The sequence below is a fragment of the Delphinus delphis genome, chromosome 4 (assembly GCF_949987515.2).
Source record: "Delphinus delphis chromosome 4, mDelDel1.2, whole genome shotgun sequence".
In the NCBI taxonomy this organism is placed as follows: Eukaryota; Metazoa; Chordata; class Mammalia; order Artiodactyla; family Delphinidae; genus Delphinus; species Delphinus delphis.
The window spans coordinates 103150253-103165388 of record NC_082686.1 but is presented as its reverse complement, the minus strand read 5'-3'; the positions used below and the strand labels follow the sequence as shown (position 1 = coordinate 103165388).

The 15136-nt window shown below is 40.1% G+C and overlaps 1 protein-coding gene and 1 long non-coding RNA gene across 4 annotated transcripts in view; one reads left to right on the top strand and one right to left on the bottom strand.

Annotated features, from left to right (window-relative positions):
- The window catches only part of LOC132424225 (uncharacterized), a 64338-nt gene that overhangs the window by 38333 nt on the left and 10869 nt on the right, over positions 1–15136 (top strand). The gene's annotated exons all lie outside the window — the stretch shown is intronic.
- The window catches only part of SPTSSB (serine palmitoyltransferase small subunit B), a 29697-nt gene continuing 25259 nt past the window's right edge, over positions 10699–15136 (bottom strand). For all 3 annotated transcript variants that reach the window (XM_060010014.1, XM_060010011.1, XM_060010013.1), the window contains one exon: positions 10699–12247. In XM_060010014.1, coding sequence (XP_059865997.1) covers positions 11985–12215 — 231 coding nt within the window. In that variant the 5' untranslated portion in view covers positions 12216–12247 and the 3' untranslated portion in view covers positions 10699–11984. The remainder of the gene's footprint in view (positions 12248–15136) is intronic.

Sequence of the window (15136 nt, the reverse complement as noted above, 5' to 3'; positions counted from 1 at the left end):
TCTGATTGCTGTGGCTAAAACTTCCAAAACTATGTTGAATAAGAGTGGTGAGAGTGGGCAACCTTGTCTTGTTCCTGATCTTAGTGGAAATGCTTTCAGTTTTTCACCATTGAGGCTGACGTTTGCTGTGGGCTTGTCATATATGGCCTTTAATATGTTGAGGAAAGTTCCCTCTATGCCTCCTTTCTGCAGGGTTTTTATCATAAATGGGTGTTGAATTTTGTTAAAAGCTTTCTCTGCATCTATTGAGATGATCATATGGTTTTTATTCTTCAATTTGTTAATATGGTTTATCACATTGATAGATTTGCGTATATTAAAGAATCCTTGCATTCCTGGAATAAACCCCACTTGATTATGGTGTATGATCCTTTTAATGTGCTGTTGGATTCTGTTTGCTAGTATTTTGTTGAGGATTTTTGCATCTATGTTCATCAGTGATATTGGCCTGTAGTTTTCTTTCTTTGTGACATCCTTGTCTGGTTTTGGTATCAAGGTGATGGTGGCCTCGTAGAAGGAATTTGGGAGTGTTCCTCCCTCTGCTATATTTTGGAAGAGTTTGAGAAGGACAGGTGTTAGCTCTTCACTAAATGTTTGATAGAATTCGCCTGTGAAGCCATCTGGTCCTGGGCTTTTGTTTGTTGGAAGATTTTTAATCACAGTTTCAATTTCAGTGCTTGTGATTGGTCTGTTCATATTTTCTATTTCTTCCTGGTTCAGTCTTGGCAGTTGTGCATTTCTAAGAATTTGTCCATTTCATCCAGATTGTCCATTTTATTGGCATAGAGTTGCTTGTAGTAATCTCTCATTATCTTTTTTATTTCTGCAGTGTCAGTTGTTACTTCTCCTTTTTCATTACTGATTCTGTTGATTTGAGTCATCTCCCTTTTATTCTTGATGAGTCTGGCTAATGGTTTATCTATTTTGTTTATCTTCTCAAAGAACCAGCTTTTAGTTTTATTGATCTTTGCTGTTGTTTCCTTCATTTCTTTTTCATTCATTTCTGATCTGATTTTTATGATTTCTTTCCTTCTGCTAGCTTTGGGGTTTTTTTGTTCTTCTTTCTCTAATTGCTTGAGGTGCAAGGTTAGGTTGTTTATTCGAGATGTTTCCTGCTTCTTAAGGTGGGCTTGTATTGCTATAAACTTCCCTCTTAGAACTGCTTTTGCTGCATCCCATAGGTTTTGGGTCGTTGTGTCTCCATTGTCATTTGTTTCTAGGTATTTTTTTTATTTCCTCTTTGATTTCTTCAGCAATCACTTCATTATTAAGTAGTGTATTGTTTAGCCTCCATGTGTTTGTATTTTTTACAGATCTTTTCCTGTAATTGATATCTAGTCTCATGGCGTTGTGGTCAGAAAAGATACTTGATACAATTTCAATTTTCTTAAATTTACCAAGGCTTGATTTGTGACCCTAAGATATGATCTATCCTGGAGAATGTTCCATGAGCACTTGAGAAAAATGTGTATTCTGTTGTTTTTGGATGGAGTGTCCTATAAATATCAGTTAAGTCCATCTTGTTTAATGTATCATTTAAAGCTTGTGTTTCCTTATTTATTTTCATTTTGGATGATCTGTCCATGGGTGAAAGTGGGGTGTTTAAGTCCCCTACTATGAATGCGTTACTGTTGATTTCCCCTTTTATGGCTGGTAGTATTTGCCGTATGTATTGAGGTGCTGCTATGTTGGGTGCATAAATATTTACAATTGTTACATCTTCTTCTTGGATCGATCCCTTGATCATTATGTCATGTCCTTCTTTGTCTCTTTTAATAGTCCTTATTTTAAAGTCTATTTTGTCTGATGTGAGAATTGCTACTCCAGCTTTCTTTTGGTTTCCAGTTGCATGGAATATCTTTTTCCATCCCTTACTTTCAGTCTGTATGTGTCTCTAGGTCTGAAGTGGGTCTCTTGTAGACAGCATATATAAGGGTCTTGTTTTTGTATCCATTCAGCCAATCTGTGTCTTTTGGTGGGAGCATTTAGTCCATTTACATTTAAGGTAATTATCGATATGTATGTTCCTATTCCCATTTTCTAAATTGTTTTGGGTTCATTATTGTAGGTCTTTTCCTTCTCTTGTGTTTCTTGTCTAGAGAAGTTCCTTTAGCATTTGTTGTAAAGCTGGTTTGGTGGTGCTGAACTCTCTCAGCTTTTGCTTGTCTGTAGAGGTTTTAATTTCTCCATCAAATCTGAATGAGATCCTTGCTGGGTAGAGTAGTCTTGGCTGCAGGTTTTTCTCCTTCATCACTCTCAGTATGTCCTGCCACTCCCTTCTGGCTTGTAGGCTTTCTGCTGAGAGATCAGCTGTTAACCTTATGGGGATTTCCTTATGTGTTATTTGTTGTTTTTCCCTTGCTGCTTTTAATATGCTTTCTTTGTATTTAATTTTTGACAGTTTGATTAATATGTGTCTTGGCGTATTTCTCCTTGTATTTACCCTGTGTGGGACTCTCTGTGCTTCCTGGACTTGATTAACTATTTCCTTTCCCATATTAGGGAAATTTTCAACTATAATCTCTTCAAATATTTTCTCAGTCCCTTTCTTTTTCTCTTCTTCTTCTGGAACCCCTATAATTCGAATGTTGGTGCATTTAATGTTGTCCCAGAGGTCTCTGAGACTGTCCTCAGTTCTTTTCATTCTTTTTTCTTTATTCTGCTCTGCAGTAGTTATTTCCACTATTTTATCTTCCAGGTCACTTATCCGTTCTTCTGCCTCAGTTATTCTGCTATTGATCCCATATAGAGTACTTTTAATTTCATTTATTGTGTTGTTCATCGTTGCTTGTTTCACCTTTGTTTCTTCTAGGTCCTTGTTAACTGTTTCTTGCATTTTGTCCATTCTATTTCCAAGATTTCGGATCATCCTTACTATCATTATTTTGAATTCTTTTTCAGGTAGACTGCCTATTTCCTCTTCATTTGTTAGGTCTGGTGGGTTTTTACCTTGCTCCTTCATCTGCTGTGTGTTTTTCTGTCTTCTCATTTTGCTTATCTTACTGTGTTTGGGGTCTCCTTTTTGCAGACTGCAGGTTCGTAGTTCCCGCTGTTTTTGATGTCTGTCTCCAGTGGCTAAAGTTGGTTCAGTGGGTTGTGTAGGCTTCCTGGTGGAGGGGACTAGTGCCTGTGTTGTGGTGGATGAGGCTGGATCTTGTCTCTCTAGTGGGCAGGTTCACGTCTGGTGGTGTGTTTTGGGGTGTCTGTGGCCTTATTATGATTTTCGGCAGCCTCTGTGCTAATGCGTGGGGTTGTGTTCCTGTTTTGCTAGTTGTTTGGCATAGGTTGTCCAGCACTGTGGCTTGCTGGTCGTTGAGTGAAGCTGGGTGCTGGTGTTAAGATGGAGGTCTCTGGGAGATTTTTGCTCTTTGATATTATGTGCAGCTGGGAGGTCTCTTGTTGACCAGTGTCCTGAAGTTGGCTCTCCTACCTCAGAGGCAGAGCCCTGACTCCTGGGTGGAGCACCAAGATCGTTTCATCCATACGGCTCAGAATAAAAGGGAGAAAAAGTAGAGAGAATTAGTAGAAGTATGAGGAAAGAAAGAAGGAAAGGAGGGAAGGAAGGAAGGAAGGAAGAAAGAAAGAAAGAAGCAAAGAAGGAAAGAAGGCAAGAAGGAAAGAAGGGAGGGAGGGAGGATGGAAGGAAGGAGGGAAAGAAGGAAAAAAGACAGAAAGAAAGAAGATACAGTAAAAATAAAATAAAGTATAATAAAGTTATTGAATTAAAAAATTCTTATTTAGAAAAAAAAAAAAAGGGATGGATAGAACCTTAGGACAAAAGTTGGAAGCAAAGCTATACAGACAAACTCTTACACAGAAGCATACACATACACCCTCACTAAAAGAGGTAAAGGGGGAAAAATCATAAATCTTGCTCTCAGAGACCACCTCCTCAATTTGGGATGATTCGTTGTCTAAAGGAGGGAAGGAAGGAAGGAAAGAAAGAAAGAACGAAGGTAAAGTATAATAACGTTATTAAAATTAATTATTAAGAAAAAAATTAAAAAAAAAAAACCATGGACGGATAGAACCCTTGGAGAAATGGTGGAAGCAAGACTATACAGACAAGATCTCACACAGAAGCATACACATACACATTCACAAAAAGAGGAAAAGGGAAAAAAAATCATAGATCTTGCTCCTAAAGTCCACTTCCTTAATTTAGGATGATTGGTTGTCTATTCAGGTATTCCACAGATGCAGGGTATATCAAGTTGATTGTGGAGCTTTAATCCGCTGCTTCTGAGGCTGCTGGGAGAGATTTCCATTTCTCTTCTTTGTTCTCACAGCTCACCGGGGCTCAGTTTTGGATTTGGCCCTGCCTCTGCGTGTAGGTCGCTGGAGGGCGTCTGTTTTTTGCTCAGACAGGACGGGGTTAAAGGAGCCGCTGATTCGGGGGCTCTGGCGCACTCAGGGCGGCGGGGAGGGAGGGGCACGGGGTGCGGGCGGGCCTGCGGCGTCAAAGGCCGGCGTGACTTTGCACCAGCCTGAGGCCCGCCGTGCGTTCTCCCGGGGAAGTTGTCCCTGGATCCCGGGACCCTGGCAGTGGCGGGCTGCACAGGCTCCGCGGAAGAGGGGTGTGGGGAGTGACCTGTGCTCGCACAGAGGCCCCTTGGTGGCGGCAGCAGCAGCCTTAGCGTCTCCCGCCCGTCTCTGGGTCCATGCTTTTAGCCGCGGCTCGCGCCCATCTCTGGAGTTCCTTTAAGCAGCGCTCTTAAACCCCTCTCCTCGCGCACCAGGAAACAAAGAGGGAAGAAAAAGTCTCTTGCCTCTTCGGCAGCTGCAGACTTTTCCCTGGACTCCCTCCCGGCCAGCCGTGGTGCACTAACCCCTTCAGGCTATGTTCAAGCCACCAACCCCAGTCCTCTCCCTGCGCTCCGTCCGAAACCCGAGCCTCAGAGCCTCAGCTCGCAGCCCCGCCCGCTCCGGCGGGTGAGCAGACAAGCCTCTCGGGCTGGTGAGTGCCGGTCGGCACCGATGCTCTGTGCGGGAATCTCCCCGCTTTGCCCTCCGCACCCGTTGCTGTGCTCTCCTCCGCGGCTTCGAAGCTCCCCCCACCGCCTCCCGCAGTCTCCGCCCGCGAAGGGGCTTCCTAGTGTGTGGAAACTTTTCCTCCTTCACAGCTCCCTCCCACTGGTGCAGGTGCCGTCCCTATTCTTTTGTCTCTGTTTTTTCTTTTTTTTTCTTTTGCCCTACGCAGGTACGTGGGGAGTTTCTTGCCTTTTGGGAGGTCTGAGGTCTTCTGCCAGCCTTCAGTAGGTGTTCTGTAGGAGTTGTTCCACGTGTAGATGTATTTCTGGTGTATCTGTGGGGAGGAAGATGATCTCCGCGTCTTACTCTTCCGCCATCTTCCTCTCATTCCTCTGTTGGAAGATTTTTAATCACAGTCTCAATTTCAGTGCTTGTGATTGGTCTGTTTATATTTTCTATTTCTTCCTGGTTCAGTGACGGAAGGTTGTGCTTTTCTAAGAATTTGTCCATTTCTTCCAGGTTGTCCATTTTATTGGCATATAGTTACTTGTAGTAATCTCTCATGATTCTTTGTATTTCTGCAGTGTCAGTTGTTACTTCTCCTTTTTCATTACTGATTCTGTTGATTTGAGTCATCTCCCTTTTATTCTTGATGAGTCTGGCTAATGGTTTATCAATTTTGTTTATCTTCACAAAGAACCAGGTTTTAGTTTTATCGATCTTTGCTATCGTTTTCTTCATTTATTTCTGATCTGATCTTTATGATTTCTTTCCTTCTGCTAACTTTGGGGGTTTTTTTTTTGTTCTTCTTTCTCTAATTGCTTTAGGTGTAAGGTTAGGTTGTTTATTTGAGATGTTTCTTGTTTCAAGGTAGGATTGTATTGCTATGAACTTCCCTCTTAAAACTGCTGTTGCTGCATCCCGTAGGTTTTGAGTCATCATGTTTACATTGTCATTTGTTTGTAGGTATTTTTTGATTTCCTCTTTGATTTTTTCAGTGATCTCTGTGTTATTAAGTAGTGTATTGTTTAGCCTCCATGTGTTTGTATTTTTTTTATAGATTTTTTCCTGTAATTGATATCTAGTCTCATAGTGTTGTGTTTGGAAAAGGTACTTGATATGATTTCAATTTTCTTAAATTTACCAAGGCTTGATTTGTGACCCAAGATATGATGTATCCTGGAAAATGTTCCATGAGCACTTGAGAAGAAAGTGTATTCTGTTGTTTTTGGATGGAATGTCCTATAAATATCAATTAAGTCCATGTTGTTTAATGTATCATTTAAAGCTTGTGTTTCCTTATTTATTTTCATTTTGGATGATCTGTCCATTGGTGTAAGTGAGGTGTTAAAGTCCCCCACTATTATTTTGTTACTGTTGATTTCCTCTTTTATAGCTGTTAGCAGTTGCCTTATGTATTGAGGTGCTCCTATGTTGGGTGCATAAATATTTACAATTGTTATATCTTCTTCTTGGATTGATCCCTTGACCATTATGTCGTGTCCTTCTTTGTCTCTTGTAATAGTCTTTATTTTAAAGTCTATGAGAATTGCTACTTCAGGTTTCTTTTGATTTCCATTTGCATGGAATATCTTTTTCCATTTCCTCACTTTCAGTCTGTATATGTCTGAGGTGGGTCTGAAGTGGGTCTCTTATAGACAGCATATATATGACTCTCGTTTTTGTATCCATTCAGCCAATCTGTGTCTTTTGGTTGGAGCATTTAATCCATTTACATTTAATTATCGATATGTATGTTCCTATTACCATTTTCTTAACTCTTTTGGATTTGTTTTTGTAGGTCTTTTCCTTCTCTTGTGTTTCCTGCCTAGAGAAGTTCCTTTAGCATTTGTTGTAAAGTTGGTTTGGTGGTGCTGAATTCCCTTAGCTTTTGCTTGTCTGTAAAGGTTTTAATTTCTCCATTGAATCTGAATGAGATCCTTGCTGGGTAGAGTAATCTTAATTGTAGGTTTTTCCCTTTCATCACTTTAAATATGTCCTGCCACTCCCTTCTGGCTTGCAGAGTTTCTGCTGAAAGATCAGCTGTTAACCTTATGGGGATTCCGTTATGTTATTTGTTGTTTTTCCCTTGCTGCTTTTAATATGCTTTCTTTGTATTTAATTTTTGATAGTTTGATTAATATGTTTCTTGGCATGTTTCTCCTTGGATTTATCCTGTATGGGGCTCTCTGCATTTCTTGGACTTGGTTGACTATTTACTTTCCCATATTAGGGAAGTTTTCAACTATAATCTCTTCAAATATTTTCTCAGTCCCTCTCTTTTTCTCTTCTTCTTCTGGAACCCCTATAATTTGAATGTTGATGCGTTTAATGTTGTCCCAGAGGTCTCTGAGACCGTCCTCAGTTCTTTTTATTCTTTTTTCTTTATTCTGCTCTGCAGTAGTTATTTCCACTATTTTATCTTCCTGGTCACTTATCTGTTCTTCTGCCTCAGTTATTCTGCTATTGATGCCTTCTAGAGAATTTTTAATGTCATTTATTGTGTTGTTCATCATTGTTTGTTTGCTCTTTAGTTCTTCTAGGTCCTTGTTAAACGTTTCCTGTATTTTCTCCATTCTGTTTCCAAGATTTTGGATCCTTTTTACGATCATTACTCTGAATTCTTTTTCAGGTAGACCGCCTATTTCCTCTTCATTTGTTTGGTCTGGTGGGGTTTTACCTTGCTCCTTCATCTGCTGTGTGTTTCTCTGTCTTCTCATTTTGCTTAACTTACTATGTTTAGGGTCCTCTTTTCTCAGGCTGCATGTCCATTGTTCCCTTTTTTTTGGTGTCTGCCCCCAGTGGCTAAGGTTGGTTCAATGGGTTGTGTAGGCTTCCTGGTGGAGGGGACTAGTGCCTATGTTCTGCTGGATGAGGCTGGTACTTGTCTTTCTGGTGTGCAGGACCGCATCCAGTGGTGTGTTTTTGGGTGTCTATGACCTTATTATGATTTTCGGCAGCCTCTCTGCTAATGGGTGGGGTTGTGTTCCTGTTTTGCTAGTTGTTTGGCATAGGGTGTCCAGCACTGTAGCTTGCTGGTCGTTGAGTAGAGCTGGGTCTTAGCTTTGAGATGGAGATCTCTGGGAGCACTTTCACCATTTGATATTACATGGAGCTGGGAAGTCTCTTGTGGACCAATGTCCTGAACTCGGCTCTCCCACCTCAGAGGCACAGGCCTGACACCTAGCTGGAGCACACTCAGTCAGCGCCACGGCTGCTCGGGTTGGAGGGTCTCCTACAGAGGCAGGAGGTGGCTGTGGCTTACCATGGGGACAAGAACACTGGCAGCAGAAGTTCTGGGAAGTGCTTCTTGCCATGAGCCCTCCCAGAGTCCGCCATTAACCCCACCAAAAGTCTATCCTTTCTTATGGGCAGCTGATTGGCTCTGGAAATAACTTTCCCAAAATGAGGAGGATGTTTCCTTTAGATGAGTTAGATGTTTTTAAAAAAATACGTTGTGTATTTAATGAAATTCCTCCTTTGATCCACCCATAAGCAAGATTTGTTGACTTTCTAGCTCCAAAAACTATGTCACATCAGACCGTGTGTCTCTGTCTCTGATGCCACCATCTTAGTCTGGCTCTCATCTGCTCTAGGTCCTCCTGCTCAGACTCATGCCCCATCCCATCCACTCTCACAGCAGCCAGTGTCCTCATCTTACATTGTACAGGACCCCACCCTCCACATCGCCCCCCTTCTTAGAGACCTGCAATGAGAGAAGTTTGAATTCCCCTAATGCAATGCCCCTTCTGTGCCCCACTGTCCCCCACCCTCTGTTACTTTCTCTCCAGCCCTCTGCTGTTTCTTTCATAAAACCTTATAACAATTTATAAATAGTTCATTTGCTTATTTTTTTCTTGTGTCATCTTGCCTACCAGATTGTATGATTCATAAATTCAGGGATGTTCCTCTTTCTGTCTTGTTCATCTTTGTTTCTTAGTGGCAAGCTTAATGACTAGTACATGGTGGACTTTTCCCCCAGCATTTTTTAAATAAAAAATTTCAAACATACAGCACAGAGAATTTTATAATGAACACCTGAATACCTAACCCCTAGTTTCTACTGTACTTTCTTCATCACATATCTATCTCTCTCTCTATTCCTGTATCTACCCTCAACAAGTGGTTGACTTTTAATACATTTGTTGAATGAATGAACAAATGAAGACTGTTACTCTTTTGGTCAATAGAAGCTGAAGCTATACATCCTGAGCTTCCTTGTTTCTGAGTGGAAAGAGGGTATGGGGAACTACGTCATGTTTCGTGGGATGTGTATCTGCTCAGCTCCGTACCAGGCATTGGGCCAGAAACTGAGGATGCAGAAATAAGGACAAATTTCCTGCCTTCCAGAGGCACAGCCTCCACTAGTGAGAAGACCCAAATATGTTAGTGATAAAAGAAATAAGCAGAAAATGTTGACTAGCGATTTTTTTCGCTTGTGTGACTTGTTAATAAAAACTGACCAGTCCTATCTTGATGTTCAAACTGCCTGATTTCTTGGCCTTTTGTGTTTTTTGTTGCACAAGTAGACAAAAGCGATTGTTTACTTGGCCAATGCCAGTGAAGGAATATTTTATGATTCCTAGTTTAGTGAGTGACAAATGCAAGCCCATTTGAACCATGAAACTCTTAGCTTTATTTTTTTTAAAAGTTCTGTACATACCATTGAAATACACAAATAACAGAAGCAAAAGAAAAGCATATAAATGTTCCTAATCTAGGCTAACTATGGTCAAGGTAAAGAGCATCTCTGCTTAGTCTAGAAAATTGACAGAGCAGAGCAGGTAGAGCTTTCTTCCCTTCTGCATGCAGATAGTTTTTTCTAAACTATGTTTGATTATAGTTTTTGGACCCTGTGTTTATTATTTTGATCGCTCAGAGGAAATGCTTACCTTTGAAGTAACATCCTAGGGCAGTGCTTTGCAATATCCTTTATTAAGCTTTACTGTGTCTATTCACATTTATAATATTTTGATTCTTATTTTAGAAGGAGGATTTTTAGAAGGTCAGTGTAGTATCTTTGTGATTGAATTCCAAGAGTACTTAGCAGGGGTCCATGTATATAAGGGTGTTGAATCATTGTGAACTGGGAACGCATTCAAGTTCAAGCTTAACTGAGAATCCTCTGTTAAATATTTAAAAGTGAAGCATTCTTTTAAAAGAGGCCTATGGGCCTGGACAGCATAGAAATGGGTGAACACAGCACCGCTAAGCCGCAAAAGCAGAGCTGGGACCTGAGCTTGTTACTCCAACCTTGGCTGTCTCCTCAGCCCCTCACCCCTTTTATTGATGGCGTTCTGCTTTCTAACACGTTTGGGATCCCCAGCCCATTAACTTTCATTTGCTCACATTGTCCTTCCATGGGCTTCCATGTGGCAAATATTTCAGGGCCCAGTGTGGTCCTGACCTGGATTTGCTTCCTGGCTTTGCCACTAGTAGTTAAAGGACCTCGAACAAGAAATGTACTTTTTCCAAGTTCTAGGTCCCTTACCTGTAACTGGGAGACCTTAAAACCTACTTCAACATGTAAAACATGTCCACCATGGAGAAGACTCTTGATAAATATATCAGTAGTTTTACCCTACCATCTTAAGATCAGTTACCACCTTGGATCACTAAGAAATGATGTTTGCAGAGAAATATGGATGTAAGCACCTAGATATTTAGTGCAATAGGAGAAAAAAGCAAATCTGAAGGTGGATATTTTATTTATAAAATTAAACCTAATTTATTTTGCAAAAACCAACACATACATGTTCAGATCTGGTTTATCTTCAAAACATGTGTTTTTGGTTTTTTAACAAACATGCAAGCTAATTTGGCATGCCAAACATTTTTCTCTTTAGCTCTCCTTGGAAAAATTTTTTTTCATAACACAAACAAGGGTGCAAATATTGTCCAAAAACTATTTACATTTTTACCCTTCAGAATTACTAACATTAAGATTTATTGAGAGGAAAGAAAAACTGCAAGGTTTTGCCTTTGGCATTCACATTTGATTCAGCAGTATAATTAAAAACTTGTATTTGTTTTTAAGATAAACACTTCGAAGGAAATTTAATAAATCTTGGTTTTGCTCTGCAAAGGAGCCACTGTATCAAAACATTTAACTGGAGCTGTCAAGTTCCTGCTGGTAGAATATTACTTCCAGCCTATTTATTAGCTTTTCTTCCTGTAGCCCAATATATGATTCCCCCCACCCCACCCCTCCACTGAGTGAAAGCACAGAAAGGATGCAATTTCTTGTCTCTTTTCCCCCAGCATCATGCAAGGCAAGGCAGCATCACAAGTCACAGTATCTGAATTTACTTTGTATATTTTTTCTTACACTTAAAATGATTTTGTATTATAATACTTACTGGGTCATCTAAAATCAACATTGTTGATTTTAAACTGTTATAAAGCCATACTTTTAGAGACATTTGAAACAATTCATGAACCATGTCTGAAAGGAGATAATTACCTTCAACCTATTCTTTTGTGCTTGAAGTAAAAGAATTTTAGGTATCAGCAGGTTACTAGAAAATAAGACTTTAGGGGGTCTATATAATTTATTCAGATCTTTTTGTATATTGTAAACAAGGATAGGATACTTTTGACAGTAGTGTATGAACAATTTTTTAAAAAATATATCCTTATCCTTCACTATAGAATAGGTACCAAGAGAGCATTTTAAATATGATTCTGATAGGTCTCTTATGAGCCTACTTCCCAGAAAAAGTTGATATGAAATTTCCCAATTAAAAACAAAATCTAAAGTCATAGATTTAAGCTGAGAGAATATGGTATGTGAGGTAAGGTCATTGTGTTATCTATGGTCTGATGCACAATGTAGCACGCACAAAAGAACCTAAAGAGACATCTATCTCAAATTTCAGGCAGGATATAAGAGTGCATAGAGAGGAGAGAGCTTTTCAGGTGAGACAGTGAAAGAAGCTACAGTATTCACCTAAATTAATACATTGTAAGCAACGTACACATATGTAATGCCAGTTCACAGTTTACAAACAAGATCAATTAGAAATTGCACTGTGATAGCCACACATTTTGGAGAAAAATTCCCAAGCCAGGCGAATGTGGATTGGGATAAAAACATAGGCCGTGTATACCACCATAGCAAAAATGGTTAGTAAGATGGTATTGAACATGGATCGCTCCCAGGGCTCCAAGACAGCACAGCAGCTAATGATTTGGTATTGATAGTAGAGCCAGGAGAAATAGTCCTTCACACGTTTGAAATCCATGGCTGGTTCTTTCAAGCTGCAGAAAGTCTGTCCTGTTAAAAAAGGTAACAGATTAGAAGAAAAAAAAAAATAAGGCACTAAACACAGAATCTTCTGATATTTTCATGATCTCCGCATGTCAAAAATTTTCAAAGAATGTTAATGATCATTGAGTGAATTACTAATAGGTATATTATATGGAAATAATAACAACATATTAATCATAGGAATTAATAATATTGCCATTACTACTAATAATTACTACTAGAATGAATAGCAATAATATTATTAACAGTGACATCTAAAAATAATTGCTAGTAATAACTCTAGTGATAATAATATCTACAGTTGAGTCTAACCACATTTTCTTTAGCCCTGTACATTTAGAGAGATAAATGTGAGTTTTCTATTTCCTACAGCATATATTCTGGTAGAAGATTAAAGAATAGTGTGCAGAAAAGAGTTAATATAGCAAACCTGAGGCTGCTATTTTTAGAAGGGTCCTTGGCTGGCATCTGGGAACTTGGCTTTTGGAATGTTCTTTCTGTTCCCTAATGGATAAGGATGATTCACTATGCCTAGACAGTGCAAACACTGTAATTTATGGCTGTATTCTGGGAGTCTGGGATTTTTGTAATTGCCAGGCAAAGAGTGTCCATGTGAGCAGCCCCAATAAAAACCTTGGTGCTGAGTCTCTAATGGGCTTCCCTGAGCAGAAACATTGACATGTATCACTGCACTTTTTGCTGGTAAAGAAAGAGGCACACTTGGTGTGTCCACTCATGGGAGGAAGAGAACATCTGAAGCCTGTAAATGGATTTCTTCAGACTCCAACCGTGTCTGTCTTCCTGACTGATCCTGTTGTATATCTTTTTGCTATAATAAACCTTAGCTGTGAGTGTGAATATATGTTGAGTCCTATGAGTCTTTCTAGTGAGGCACTGGACATATAGATGGTCTTGGGACCTCTGAAACAAAGGTGAAGCCCAAAGTGTACCTTTGGGTGGTCATTTGGTTTTTGGGTAGAGAACTTATGAAAACCATATAAAAATGTTTTGTTGGCCCTCAGATAGGATCACAGTTAAAACAATGTGGAAAACCTCCTAGAAGGAAGGGCATCTATCATTTCTTTTTTTTTTTTGATATACCATTTTTTTTTTTTTTTTTTTTTTGCGGTACGCGGGCCTCTCACTGCTGTGGCCTCTCCTTTTGCGGAGCACAGGCTCTGGACGCGCAGGCTCAGCGGCCATGGCTCACGGGCCCAGCCGCTTCACGGCATGTGGGAACCCCCCGGACCGGAGCACGAACCCATGTCCCCTGCATCGGCAGGCGGACTCAGCCACTGCACCACCAGGGAGGCCCGATATACCAATTTTTATTTATTCATTCATTTCTTAAAGATTCTTGGGAAGATTTTGCAGACAGAGACATGGTGGGTGTCCCTGGGGAGACAAGCTGACCTGTACCTATTGTGCTTACTCCTAGGAGTATCATGCTGCTACATCATCTAAGTCCACCTTGATAACTTTTATTATTCAAATCACAGTTAAATATTTTTGAAGATCATTCCTGTGTTCTGACCTGAATGTATCTCTCTTTTATTTGATTCTCTTTTGAGTAAAAGCAAGATGTTTTTGCTCCATAAGACCGTGGACTCAGGCTATGGGGAGACTCTCATGATCCTAATGCCTGGCACAGAGACTGTCATCAGTAAATACTTGCTGAACAAATGAGTAAATGAATGAATGACAAGTAACCAACTTAAAAAAATAATTATAGATGACTCACAGTCCCGACCTACGTGGGATACGGTAGGCTATTGCTGACTTTCAATAACTTGGCTTTGATAGTAAGGAACCCTTTCTGACAAGGAAAATTTCCACAAAAACTTAAAGTGGGAACGTCTCTGTGTTTCCAGGTCATGATTATTTGTAATAATGGCCAGAGTAATCCAAATAAGTAGATAATACCTTTACTTAGTCTCCTAGAAGCCAGAGTGGAGACGAAGTAATTGGATTTGAATGGTTTGTCCTGGCAGGTGGACTTCAGTGAGAAGTTACCTCCAATGTTCTTTTTCACTCCTAACTCTGGTTGCAGAGAAAGAGCAAAGGTCAAAGGTTTAAAAGAAAATGAGTGACAGAAGAAGTGATAATTTCAGTGAACAATATTATCCAAGCAACCAAGACTTTCCACTGATAGGCTGAAAGAGAGAAATTAGGAAGTATCCCTATTTGAGCTTTTAGGCTGTCCCATGAGACAACTGTATATTTCAAACTAAATTTAATTTTTAAAAATCTTATTGATGGATACCCACACTTGCTCCTCTTCATTACCTAGACAGAGTTTGGGGTGGCGCCAGGTAACTGATCAGGAGTGTGAGAGTCCATTCACCAGGTATGAAGTTCCAGACTGTGCTGGGTGAAGGTGGGAGAATGATGGCTCAGACAGGCCCAGACCCACCTCTTAGAAAGCTTGGTCCAGTTGGGAAGACAGGAAGCAATCAAATAATGTATACAAATATATAATTATCTACTGTATTATGCCCTAAAGGGCAAGAGCAATGTATAAGGGGCTGTGGGAAACCTAATCCAGTCTGAGTATGTCTCTGGGGAAGAGATATTTAAGATAAAATCCAGGAGATGATTGTGAATCTAACAGATAAAATGAGTAGTCAGATGGGGAGAATGGACAAGACATAGGGATCAACTTGTGTTTGTGCAAAGGTTAGGGGTGGGAAGGAGCTTGATAGGCAGTCAAGGGAATGACCAGAGTGAGGCCAAGTGCCCTAGGGCCTTAGCTGAGTGGGCAAAGTATTTTGTCTTGATCCTATGAGTGAGGGGGCTCCAAAGGTTTTTAACAGGGGAATGCTGTGGTGGGTTTGAGAAGATGAGCCTTTAAGATCATATGGACATGTTGCCTTCCCTGCATTCTAAAGCCAAACT